The sequence below is a fragment of the Primulina huaijiensis genome, chromosome 15 (assembly GCF_012295235.1).
Source record: "Primulina huaijiensis isolate GDHJ02 chromosome 15, ASM1229523v2, whole genome shotgun sequence".
In the NCBI taxonomy this organism is placed as follows: domain Eukaryota; kingdom Viridiplantae; phylum Streptophyta; class Magnoliopsida; order Lamiales; family Gesneriaceae; genus Primulina; species Primulina huaijiensis.
The window spans coordinates 20,387,030-20,401,774 of NC_133320.1; the positions used below are offsets into that span (position 1 = coordinate 20,387,030).

Sequence of the window (14,745 nt, forward strand, 5' to 3'; positions counted from 1 at the left end):
GACGTAATATATATACATAAAGAATCAATTTATGAAACTTTAATGTAAATTCTAAGTCAAATGTCAAACTCTATTATTTCAAAAATTGGTAAAAATAATCACAATATAGAAATCACACCTTAGTAACTTATTTTTTTTTAAAATTATTATTATCTCGATTTCAATCCCAAGTCAAGATAATTTCCTATAAATATAATTTGAGTAGTTTTACACTGGTTAAAACATGTAGTAAGTGTTGGAGCCTTTAAAAATCATTTTTGTACAAAACTTGTACCGAATAGTTTTGGTTAAAACTTTAAAAAATCATAACAATTAAAATACATGTAGTAAAATCATGGAACTTTCCAAAATGGCCGAGAATGCACCCAGAAGTGGTTGTCCTTCGAAATCCCGCAAACGGAGTGGTGTGTGAAACTCACACGCCACCTTTCCGACGCGTGGAGAAGTTCTGACTAACACGTTAGTTGCTCATGTCGTAAAATCATGAAACTTTCGAAATTTTAACGGAAAATAATAATTTTATAAAGTCATCTTAATTAATGAAAAATACATAAGTTGCTCATCTAACTTTTTTTATATTAAATATTTTATGCTCATGTTACATAGAATTTAAATAAATTTAATAGATTAAATTTTTATTTTGATTTAATTATTGTGTTTGAATTTAAGTTTTTTTTTTTTGAACAAGCTAGAGTTTGAATGTATATTTGAAAATGAATAATTTTTATCAACTCGAATTTAAACTATCTTTATAACAAGAGATGTTTGATTTTTTTTATTGTTAATCTACTGTTGAATTCTTTTATTTTCAAATACTTATTTATAAATACAAACATAAATTTATATATTATATATTATTTATGTGTACATATTTAAATTATTATATATATCTGCACAATATATAAATTATATATAAGTATCTAATATTTATATATAAATTATATATAATCATTTTTCACTCCCCTGCCTCTTCTTGTACAAGCGGGGAGTTAAAAATTATTAAAAAATATTTTTTTTTTGTGGTCCCGTCTCTTTCAGCAGCAGAACAGAATGACAGCAATTTTTTTTTTTAATTTTATAATAATTTAATAAATAACAAAAAATTTTGTTAAAACTTTTTCAGAAGTAATGTAATCAATCAGATAAAAAATGCCATCGGACTAATGTTAAAAGATGAACAGCAAAATCCAATCATGTTATATACACATAATTTGGATATGATTGATTTCCTCCTCTTGGAAATCAGTTTCCTGTGACTTTCTTTGAGTCAGCTTACGTTAATAATTATCAAAGTATCGTTGTCTTAGTCTGTTATTTTGATCGATTCAATATAAGAACATACCATCTACCGCTAAATCATCAGTCATTCTCGAAACTATGAATAAATCTCCCAAAAATGATCATCATGTAGCATGCACTTTCCCAAAAAAATAATTTAATTTTGATATTTTATATTTGTATTTTTTGTGAATTTAGTTATAAATACCATAAAATTTTAATTTTGAGTCATTAATTTATTTATTATTATTATTTTTTTATATAATTTTAAGAGTTTTTTAAATAAATATTACAAATTTTAAATTTTTTTAAAAAATATAACATATTTAAAAATTTTGTAAAAATATAATAAAGTGGGGTTTCAAACCCCACTTTATGAATGAATCCTGGCTTTTTTTTGCATTCTCAAGGAGGTGGGCTTTAAAACCCCACTCCTTTCGATCTTTGAAAAACCGTCGCTAAATATTGCAACGTTTTCCAAAACCGTTGTTGTTTGTCAAAAAAACTACGCTAATCGACAACGGTTTCTTCAAACTGTTGTCAATTGTCCAAAAAAACGCGCTAATAGACAACGTTGACCCTAAAAAACGCTCAAAGACAACGGTTCTATAAAACCGTTGTCATTGATCCCAAAAACCGTTGTCTTTGCCCCCCACAAGACAACGGTTTTCGATAAAACCGTTGTTAAAAAACATACGACAACGGTTTTTGTTAAAAACCGTTGTCGTATGTGCGTTGTTGTATGCAGAATTTCTTGTAGTGATTGTTGAGTATTACGTAATTTAGAGAAATAAGGACATTAAATATAATTTAGATACAATCCGAGAATTTTTAAAATTTTTTTTTAATCCTTCACTTTTAAATAGAATGAAAATTTTGATCAAATGAAAAATAATTTTGTGATGTTAATTAAATTTTAGGGATAAAAAATGTTAAAAAATATTATAAACTAAAAAATGTTGTAGCAAGTTTGAACTGATATGAGATTATAATATAAATTTGTTCCTTTTCTTATTTTTTTATTGGTATATAATTATTCTACTTATTTTTAAAATTAAACAAAACAAATTTTTATTAGTTTTGTGGACTCAAAAAAATATTGTAATTTTAAAAATGTAATTTTGATTTTGTATTTTTATTTCTAATTAATAACAAATTATTCTTGTTTTGTCTTACAAGATGGGGGCATATATCAAACCGATCGACCCTAGTGTCCTTCACTTGCAGGATAATCATATCTCAAGAACAATATCAAGGGATAATATCGATACTATTTTAGAAGTCAGAAGATCGGATAACCGAATTTCGAAACTTTATAGTTCTGGCTTAATTCATAATCGTGTTATGACCCTTTTGAATGAGATGAGATTATATGGTATTCTCCGATGTGGTTTTCGACCTATTGACAATCATCTTATTACAGCTTTAGTCGAGAGGTGGAGACGTGAGACTCATACATTCCACTTGCGTGTTGGTGAGGCCACTGTCACACTCCAAGATGTTGAAATAATATGAGGTTTGAATATTAAGGGTCAACCTGTAACGAGAACCGACATGAGTCGCACAGCTGAAGAATGGCAACAAAAATGTGTCGAGTTATTGGGTTTCGCACCCACTGCATCTTTAGTGAGTGGATGACGCTTGTCGATGGCTGTTCTAGACGCACATTATTGTAGAGAAAACCATATCGACAACGACAGTTCAGACTTGGAGGTGGTGCAATACACTCGATGTATAGCCTTGATGGCTCGTCATTTCAGTCATATTCATACATCTACCCACTCAGTACGGATTATACGCGAGATACTTGATCTGATGGAGGATGGCCAGGTGTCTGAAAATCAATATTCATCCATATTAATACTGACAAAAATATAACACTCGTATTGATTTTTTATTTTTCTTTATTAATTTCAGTTTAATTGGACTGTTTACGATTTCGAAGCACTTGATGTGCAAGCATTCATTAAAGGACATCAAGGGGAATATGGCGATGTGTATGTCCTCTCATTTGTTTTGATATTGTAGAAATGTATCGTCCAAATCGGGTGTTGCGTCAATTTGGAATGCGACAACGAATTCCCGAACCTGCAACTGATGGGGATGATCTACACAATCTATCCCGAACAGGACACCGTAATTTTGATTGGAAAGAATTTCATAGTGGTCCAATTGAGATTTGGAAAAATAAGGAAAAACATATCGCAGAGGATATGCTCGTCTCTGGACATATGATGGTGGATTATCAATATAAGAAATGGTACAACAACATCACTATATATATTGGCAAGCACCGTACCTTGCCTCCATGCTTGAGATGATGTACCCTCATTTGGAACTCGTCGGTTATTGACATCATGTTCACATGTATTATTGTCATCATATTCATCACCATTACCATCTTCAGAATCGTTGGAAGGTGAATCTTCATCACTATCCTCATCATGATAACTATCCATAAAGAAATCGCACCTCGTTTGTTCGTCATATGGTGTATATGCACTAGACTCCCATCTATGTCCATCATCTGGCCATGGAATGGTTTGTTCAACTACATGACTATTCACATATCGATCCCAATTATTTGGTTGTTCATCTTCACCCCTAACAACATTTGAAGTTCCTCCTCCATCATCGAAACCCATTGTACTCAATCCTTGCGTAATACATGGGATGTAGGCTTCTAGATTATTGGAACAAACATTATTTGGTATTGGCTCAGACTCAATATACAAATGTAAACACTGTAGATCAATCTGAGATGTCATAAAATGTAAATTATCGTCATCTTCGAGACAAAGTTGAAACTCTATTCTATGCGTCATCTCCATGTAGACATATTTAGTAGACACCTTCAGCTTGAATTCTTTGCTGTTAATATTTAACTTTTTATACAATCTCCTCATCAAATCAGAATAAGTTATGGAACGTGGTACCGTCATCATCTTAACAGCAGGCTTGCTGTATTCCACAGTTCCTTGTTGTACAATTACGTAACCATTGACATACAACGTCACTGATATAGTGTCCATTTTCACATTCTCTGTGTTACGAGAATATAATTAATCACAACACAACATTATGTCATAATTACCAAACAAAATAACTCAAATTACAGTTTAAATTCGAATTCAAATTGATCTTTTATGTTTTTGATAAATAAAATTATTTTTTGTATTATTGAATCAATTTACAACTCATTGTTATAATTATTAAAAATGAATAATATATTATAATATAATACATGTTTGGTTAAAGTATAATATAATTTTAAGGTTTATATAAAAATAATTAATTTAAAAATCATATTTTCATACGATAATTATTTTAAGATTACAACTGCTACAATTCTTCACGATATGAATATAAAGGTATCTGTATCCGTTTTAACATTAAAATTTGTCACCTCTTCAAAAACATTATCATCCTAAATTGTATGAAGCACAAAATATGAATGATATAACACAAAACATAACAATGGTAAATTTAATTAATAATATTGAAAATTGTAATTTAATAAAAATCACTTACTTTAAGATAGATGAATAACTCCAAATTATTGATTTTTCAATATCTGCAAAAAATAATTTGAAATAAAAATCAAAACTTCTTGTTAGATCATCATAAATATAAATCATATACGACACAACAAATTAGTTTTGAGAAGGAAAAAAATAGCTTGAAAGAAGAAAAAAAAAAAGAGAAGGAAGCAAAGAAATGCAGAAAGAAAATTGTTACCTGAAAATGGAGGAGAAATGGTGAAACAATGCAGTGTTTCTTAGATAATATTGCAACAACTGATTTACGCATGTTTTATTATTGATTTCACGGAATAATTCCACGACAATAATAAAAAAGTATACAGTGTAGCATGCAAAAAAAATAAAAAAGAAAGTGCGATTTCAAAACCCACCTCCTCGAGAATACAAAAAGAAATTAGAATTTTTGCAGAAAGTGGGGTTTGAAACCATATTTTATTATATTTTTGCAAAATTTTTAAATATGTTATATTTGTTTAAAAAATTTTAAAATTTGTAATATTTATTTAAAAAGTCCATAATTTTAATAATTTTTTCTGCGAGACGTGAGTAATGGGATGGCAGCGTAGAGCTGACTCAAGGAAAAAAATGACTGAACTTGGACAAATGGCCATTAATGATGAAAGCAACTCAGTTTGCACACCAACCTTGATCTTTACTTACCATAGCCGTTCTTGATGAGAAAAAAAAGGAGATATTTTTATTGAATATATTTTCCAATATTCTATCATATTCTGCAGTCGAAGATGATAATCAAGAACAATTATCTAACGGTTCTTTATTTGTTTTCAGTCCCAATTTTATTCACCAGTATTCTTTGTGTTGCAGCTGACACCATTTCAGCAAACGAAACTCTGTATGGGAATCAGACCATAGTCTCTGCAGGTGGGAACTTCGAACTGGGGATCTTCAGTCCAGGTAACTCTTCCAAGTATTACCTAGGAATATGGTACGCAAAGGTCAGCCAACAAACCGTAGTTTGGGTTGCGAACAGAGAAACCCCTCTTTCCAAAAAAGATTCTGCCCAACTCAAGATTTTGGATGGTAATTTGGTACTCTTTGATGGGCCAGTGAACAAAATTTGGTCCACTGATCTAAACGCCACCATCAGTAATTCTGTGGTGGCAGTTCTTCTTGATGAAGGTAACTTGTTTTGAGAGATGGGTTCTCTAACTTTACGATTTGGGAAAGTTTTGATAACCCCACTCACACATGGTTGCCTGGTGGCAAGCTTGCTTATAATAATATAACAAAAAAGAGCCAACTTCTGATTTCTTGGAAAAATAACGACGATCCTGCTCCTGGGCTTTATTCACTTGAACTTGTTCCGAGTCGGAAGGAATACATAATTAGGTGGAATAGAACTGTACAGTATTGGACCAGTGGGCCTTGGAATAATCATATTTTTAGCCAAGTACCTGAAATGAGGTCAAATTATATATATAATTTTAGTTATGTCGAAAATGTATCTGAGAGTTATTTCACATATTCAGTTTATAATCCTTCTATTATATCAAGATTCGTGATGGATATATCTGGGCAAATTAAGCAATATAACTGGATTGATAATTCGAACTGGTTTTCGTTTTGGTCTCTACCAAGACAGCCATGCGGGGTTTATGCCTTTTGTGGAGGATTTGGTAGCTGCAATGATATCTCATTGCCCTTTTGTGATTGCTTGAAGGGATTTGAACATAAATCTGAAAGTGATTGGGCTTTGAATGATTATTCAGGTGGTTGTGTGAGGGAGATAAATTTGCAATGTGAGAACAATGATACTTCTAATGGGAAGAAAGATAGATTCCTGATGAATAATTATGTGATTCTACCAGATAAAGCTCAAGTTTTGACTGTTGGGAGTGAGGGCGAATGCGAATCTTCCTGCTTAAATAATTGCTCATGTTCGGCTTACAGTTTTGGTGATAATGTATGTTCTATTTGGATCGGAGAGCTTCTGGAGCTGCAGCAACTGAATGAAGGAGATAGCAGAGGAAGAACAATTTACATCAAACTTGCCGCAGATTCTTCTGTGTTTTCTGGCAAAAGTAACAAGGGAGTTGTTTTGGGCGCTATCGGGGGCTCTGTTGCTGCTGCACTAGTCATTTTAGCTGTCATCTTGGCTATTGTCTGGAGACGAAGACGGCAAAAAGTTGGAACTTCAAAAGCAGTGGAGGGATCTTTGACGGCATTTGGATACAAAGATTTGCAAAACGCCACCAAAAACTTCTCAGATAAGTTGGGGGGAGGGGGATTTGGATCTGTTTTTAAAGGGACTTTACCCGACTCGTCTGTGATTGCTGTGAAGAAGCTCGACAGTATCATCCAAGGAGAGAAGCAATTCCGGACAGAAGTGAGCACCATCGGTACAATTCAGCATGTGAATCTTGTAAGACTTCGCGGGTTTTGCTCCGAAGCCGATAAGAAACTGTTGGTCTACGACTACATGGAAAATGGCTCCTTGGATACTCATCTTTTTAACTTAAAAGAAACGTCTAAGGTTTTGGATTGGACAACACGGTACCAAATCGCCTTAGGTATTGCTAGAGGTTTGTCGTATCTCCACGAGAAATGCCGGGACTGCATCATTCACTGTGATATAAAACCCGAAAATATTCTCCTGGATGCCGAACTTTGTCCCAAGGTGGCAGATTTCGGTTTGGCGAAGCTCATGGGGCGTGATTTTAGCAGGGTTCTGACAACCTTTAGAGGGACAAGAGGCTATCTCGCACCGGAGTGGATATCAGGTGTTGCCATAACGGCGAAAGCCGATGTTTACAGCTATGGAATGATGCTTTTTGAACTAGTATCTGGTAGGCGAAACTCCGAGCTTTCCGAGGGTGAAAAGTCTAAGTTTTTCCCTTCATTGGCTTACACTCTAATCGTACAAGGAGGCGACACGCTGAGCTTATTAGACCCTGCACTCTCAAGAATCGCGGAAGCCGAAGAGGTTCTAAAGATTTGCAAAATTGCTTGCTGGTGTATTCAAGAAGATGAAAATATTAGACCTTCTATAGGTCAGGTGGTTCAGATTCTTGAAGGAGTTATGGATGTTAACTTGCCCCCGATTCCTCGATCGCTCCAACATTTTGTTGAAACTGAAGAGAACATAGTATTCTTCACTGATTCTTCCTCGGGTTAGAGCTCGAACTAGAGAAGCATCATGGCTTCGAATGCTTCCACTCTCTCCAAGGCTTCGGATGCTTCCACTCTCTCCGAGAACTCAACATCACCCACAGCTTAATCCTGTGAGATCAGAATAATATTGTTTTTTCAGTCTCAGAATTCTTCATGTAACGAAATATAGTGAGTAAAAAGTGTAGTCTGATGATGTTTTGGAACGTTGATTTAGTTTATATACACGCTTACTTTTGTAATTTATGATGCAAAATGTTTTCGGTTTTAGTTTTGGAAAAATTTGTTATGAAAGATTAATAAATCTTTTATATTTAGATCAAAACTATGATCTTATAGTCCACGACTATGTAATTCATCTATCGTTTACAAATTAATCAAAATTCAATCATATTGTTTGGCTCAGATTTTTGCGTGCGGGTGTGCCATGTACAGATATTCGTGCCAAAATGTGATAAAAAAAAGTGCGCAAATCTAACTTCTAATAAGACAACGTGAGTTCCGATTCAGTCTTATGTTTCAACCTCCTCGGATTTGGATACAACTAACAGTGTGTTTGGTTCTTTCAAAATATGATTTGGATTTGGAATTGGAATTGGAATTGGAATTGGAATTGGAAATTCAAGTATTTGAAATTCCATTTGGTGTTTGGTTTAAAATTTAAAAATGATATTTACAAATCTATTTCTTGTTTGGGAAAAAAAAATTCGAATTTGGAATTTTAAAATTTTACTAACATACTCTTAGAAATCATCTAAACATAAATAACGCAAAGAAGTTTAGAAATTAATAATTCTTCTCTATTATTTGTTTATGTAAATTCAAAAATTAATTATTATTTATTAATCATAGTGCACATAAAATAATAATTAAAAAATCAACTAACAAATTCAAAATATGAAAATTTAAATCCAGAAATATTATCAATAAAGAAATCAAAACAATCCAGAACATCAATAAATTCATCAATGAATCTAATGCATAATCAAATTCATATTTTATCCTAAGATGAGTTGTTCATTTTCCAATTCAACCAGCGAAGACGAGCATGATGTGGAATCCCCAAGAAAAAATCAGCTGTAGTTGGATTTGACACAAGATAATCACTTGTTGCAAAAACGAAATCTTTATCTACTCCAATAAGTTTTGTCAGTTCAGAGTATACCTCTTTACATCGACGCTTGCTCTGTTCATTGACATCCATAGCCTTAGCCATTTGTGAGATCGTGTTATTCAAAGTGTCAAATCTCTCATTCATTTCATCAAATTTTGACACTTTTTTCTTGCAACTTTAGAATTATTATTTGTGGACGATGAATGAGGAACAAATGTTTGTTGAACATTCTCCTCCTCAAAATCATCCAAAATTTCTAAATGTATATGTTGTTCGGCTACCAACCGATCGATCTCTTCTATTCTTGAAGATTCACCATAGCTCGGCTATTTCCCCTCTCTTGCCCAACGACGTGTCTTCTCTTTTTCAGTTTCGGCTCCTTTTCCAGTAGCTCTATCCTTTTCAAATATTTCTGCATTGATGCTCTTTTGAATGTCGGTTCTCGAGTCACTTATTTAATTATCCAGCTCCATTATCCCACCACCAGCAGCATTAAAAACCCCTCCTAACTTGAAACTGTTTTGACTTGGTCTTCTTATCCTTCTTTCTGCTTAGTTCCTCGAGCTGTTTCCCCAAGTGTCGAACTCCACTAAAAGCCTCACTAACTTAAAACTGCTTTGTCTTGGTCTTCTCCTCTTTCTCCGCTTGGTTCCTCGAGCTGGTTCCTAGATTGTCGAAGATTTCCAGAGTGCCCAACTCCACCATCCCATTACTTGCATTGTGCACCTTGGAAGTTGTTGACCAACTCTTTACAGTTTCTGTAGCCTTCTTGGGCTTTAATTAACCGAGGTCCATCATTAAAATTCTTAATGGATGAAATGATAAATTATTGGGCCAAATTAATTTTTAGTCTAAACAAATGCCCCATTCCCCCGCATGTTGTTGGCCCAACTGGCCATTATGACTGAATATAACAATGAGCTGATTTTCCCACAAGATTTTGGTCCAACAGGAAAATATGCTGGAGAAAACATGTTCCTTGATCATGAAGTGTTCCTTTGCTGGTGAGTCTTGCTTTGTGGACCTCGTGCCATGGTTCCTTCTCGTATATATGCTCGGTTGTTTGATGCCACGTTTCCACGATGATAGGAATTTGAAATGCCCCTTGAATCTCCTTTCTCATGGAAGACATTTTCACAGTGGATGTCAGATGTGTTCTCCACAGAAGCTTCACTTACCCTCAGTCTGTTCATCTCCTCCATCATGTACTTCACCGTAGTCAGTATAACATGGTGAGCTTCCTCCATTCGTCCCATGAAATTTATCATAATCAAATTCATCTCCTCAATTTCCTTTGTGGTAGCAGATTCAAGATGTCTAGAACATAGAACTACCACGGTTATGGATCAGAAGTCGTTGAATTTACTACAATATAGTTGCACATTCTTTTCTACATCTCCAGAAATTTGGTACACAATTCCTTCACCTAGTCCATCACGCTCTTTGATTTCTTCAGTAAAAGAGGACTGAGACCCATATTTCGTCTCTTGGAGTATAACCACATGACCTGAGCAGTCATGCTAGCTTTTTTTTTTTTTTTTTTTTTTTTTTTTTTTTGGATTTGTGGGAGGGACACTCTAGATTAGTATACATATTCTTTTAGCAATACCAATGTCCATCATATCATCTTCTAGGATCATTTATAGTCCAGCCAGAGGGAGAGTTTGTTGTCACAAAGGTTCACAACATGACTTTTCTTATAATGGAGAGTGTTACGCTACTCCAACAACAAGAGAGGTGGCGACAAAATAATATTCGAAGCACTTGAAATGCAATCAGGTTGCACTTGGACGGAGTAATTTGAAATCCCTGATTTCGAATTAATTTTCATTGTCAAAATAAGTTAAATATAGGAAAGTCAAATTCACATTCTACTTATTTACTCTATAGTTTTATCAATCATAATGAATTTCAAATCATTCCAATATTCTAAAGATTTGAAATACATGGATTTTAAACCATTCCATTCAAAAACGACCTCGGTGTATTCTCTTCCTTATATTTGTCAATAGGTAAAGTTTTCTTGACAAAAAATACATGCAATAATGTTATAACTTTAAGTATATATGTTGCTTCCTAAATACTTTAATATCCTCCCATGGCTTTTATACATTTTTTTTTTATTTTTTATTTATTTTTCTCATGTCTCGATTTCATGTATATTTTATTGAATCAATTATAATCTTGTAACTCTATTTTGACGATCAATTTTAATCATTATCTTTAAAATCATGTAATTAAATGACTATTTTCATTATTATTTTTAATAACTGCGTTGTTAAACTTAAACACAAGTGCATGTTATGATAGATATTTGAAACCACATACGTAATTATAAAAATTTAACATAATGTTAGTTAGTTAATTACACGATTTATACGAGATAGACGAGAATAACTACGATTGATCATTGAAATATATAGTTAAAAGACGATAATTGATTCATTAAATGATATAAAACTGAAATTGACATTTTAACTTTTTTTTTAGTACACGTTATAAATTATATTTTCATATTATTGTTATACTCACAGAAATTTTTTTGAAAATATTTTTTTAATACATTATTATTCGTAAAACGGGTGTCCGAGTTTCTCCTGCCTAATATTAGATTTTACACACTAATATTTATTTATATTCTCCCTCTTTGAGATTAGATTCCCATGAATTATGACGAGTTCAAGTGTTCAGATTAAACTAATTCACCACTTGCATGGAGTCCATTTTTTAAAAGTCAACTTATTTTCAAAGTTATAGAAATTAAGTGTTGCCTTAGCCTGTCAAGCTTTCGCGTTTTGATCGATTCAATATTAGAATATCCCAAATACTACTGCACCCCATCCATATCATCATTCTCAAAACACTTTGAATAAATCTTTCAAAATATTTCATCACGCTGCATACACACGGGAAAATTGTAATTTCGACGACATACGTGTGTGTCATTTTGTAGTTTTGTTTGTTTTTGTTGTCAAATTTCAATCTTCATATATAATATTTAATTTGTTTTTATTGTTTTACAATTTTAGTCATTTTTTTCTAACGTGGTACGAATGCGAGACTGATATGCTGTCGACATGATATTAATGTGTGCAGTGTCATATCAGCACCCTCATGGAAAAAAATAACTAAAAATGGCCAAATATTTAAAGTTTTATGATTGATGATAAAATTTAAAAATATAAAAGACCAAAATGATAAAATATTATATCATATATATATATATGATCAAAGTTGTAATTTTCTCATTTTTGGCGTTAATATAAATTATTATTTCCTTCACACATGATTTTGTCATGTGGACCTAAAATTATCTCTGATTCGAGATTAAGCTTGTAGCTCAGTTAGTCTCACCCGTTGTTATTTACTCCAAGACTAAGGTTCGAATCCCTAATTACCATTGTACTATTTTTTTTAAAATTTTATTATCTATGATTCTAAAAAAAACGTAGCTTTCTCCATCTTCTCAATATTACTACTTGCTTATTTTTATAAAGTATTTTTTCACCTCTTACTCGTATTTAACGACTTCAAAAAATATATTTTTTTCCCACAATGTTAAATTTGAAAATTGTTTTTTTATAAAATGATAAGCTCTAATGAAAAATGATTTTATTTTTTTAAAAGGATCATATTTAAGAACAAATTGCATGTACTAAAGCTAAAATGTGTGTGTGTGTCTCTATATATTTATATAATCAATCTTATAACTGTTTACTTGGATAAATAGGATTGTATATGATAAAAATTATGTGATTATTAATATGCTTGAGTTAAATTTGTATTAACAATTGATAAATAATAATATGTTTAGTTTGAATCATTAGACGTGAGATAAAGTGGTAAATTACATTTTTAACAATTAATAAATATAAATAAAATAGATATGAGAGATAACATTTTAATTTTATATTAATAATTTGATCAATATAAGATAAATAATTAATGATTTGATTAATGTATGATAAATAATGAGTATGTACATTTGAAACAGAACATAAAATGAGATTGAATCATTAAAAATAGCTCAATCTTATTGAAGTAACCAAACACAAATAAACTGATAGGAAAAGGATTGAAAGAGTAGTAAATTCATAAAGTTATGTATATAACACAAATGGTCACAAATTTGATTTATCTTTCGAACATTTTCTTAAAGGCAAAAACTTGTGTGAGACGGTTTCACGGGTCGTATTTTATAATACGGATCTTTTATTTGGGTCATCCATGGAAAAATATTACTTTTTATGCTAAGAGTATTATTTTTTATTGTGAATATCATTAGAATTGATCCGTCTCACATATAAAAATTCGTGAGACCATCTCACAAGAGACCTACTCTCTCTCAAAAAACTTTTCATACATATTTGTATGTGGGATTTACCCTGCAGATTAATTAAGTAAATATTCACATATGCGTATGGGGCCAAAAGTACCTTGAATTACGGTTCATCACATATTCACTCCAATGAATTCTGTCAAAAGTTGTACAAAAGAGTGATATTCTCTTATCTTTGTAAAAATGTTATAAATTTTCACAAAATGATAAATGATTCCATTACATCCTTGAAATGATTAAAAAAAAAATTTATGCCCCAAATGATGTCTAATTTGATAGAATAGATAAACGCTTGATCAATGATCATAAGTTCGATTTTTTTTTTCCAGTGACATAGCCACATTAGTGCGAATAGTGCCCGGTTACCCAAATTTTTTTATATATTAATTTTGAAAAAATTAGATTAAGTTGATATTAGCATGTATAACTCAATTTAAAACATTAAATTATTCTAGAGTTTAAAATCGAACACTTTCTCAGACGAACTTATCTCACAATATCAGTGCAGTTTATCTAACTAACATAGTTTGCAGGCTATTGTATTAGCCCGAAAATTTACGAAATGAACACCGAATAACGACGGATAAGGATTCCCGCGTCAATAAAAATTGACAAACAACACTGCGTATTTAGACTCAGTCTGCTTGGTAATAAGATGAGCAATAATTTTTTTTTTTTGTCTTCTCGAGAGGAATAAGGTAAGCAATTTCGAAGAAAAGAACATGTAAGACGGGAATGCAAATGGGTGCAGCCGTCCAGTTTTATTAACACGTAGTAATATTTAATTCAAAAGAGCATGTTTTCCACGTGGGTCTTTCAATTCTATAGTTTATTATTTTTAGTAGGTAGACCATTCTCATATTCTAGGAATTTTTATAGTTTAATATAAAAGGCTAAAGTTGTAGCTAGGTTTAAAAGGGGTTTTTTTTTATATACATAAATTTTAGATTTTTGTAAAATTATTGAAGAATATTGCTGATATCCATATTTATAATGAAATAAAATTAGAAAAATCAGAAAAGTAAACAAATATTAAATTTAAGAAACCAATTATTTTTTCTGTAATTTTTATGATTTAATGAATAATTAAAAAGCAAGTTGAGCATGAGTAGACCGACCTTGGCGTGTATATGGATCCTTCTACGTATGCCTTCAAGAAGCTTCTAATTAATAAAACAAAATAATTCAAGATTTAATTAATATTTAATATATTTTCAATATCTCGGAAATATTTATTTTCAAGAATAAAATAAACGTTCACATGCGTAGATAAAAAAAAAAAGTCAAGAAAGATGGCTGAATTATTTTTTTGGATTGCATTCGTTAATGTTTCTCCACCACAT

General features: G+C 31.7%; 1 protein-coding gene across 1 annotated transcript; it reads left to right on the top strand.

The window, feature by feature from the left end:
• Positions 1-5,466: 5,466 nt before the first annotated feature.
• LOC140959521 (G-type lectin S-receptor-like serine/threonine-protein kinase At2g19130) lies at positions 5,467-8,191 on the top strand. The gene is given in 2 exon segments (XM_073417394.1): positions 5,467-5,963; positions 5,966-8,191. Coding segments are annotated over 2 exon segments (2,391 nt in total). The 5' UTR covers positions 5,467-5,563; the 3' UTR covers positions 7,957-8,191.
• Positions 8,192-14,745: the final 6,554 nt, after the last annotated feature.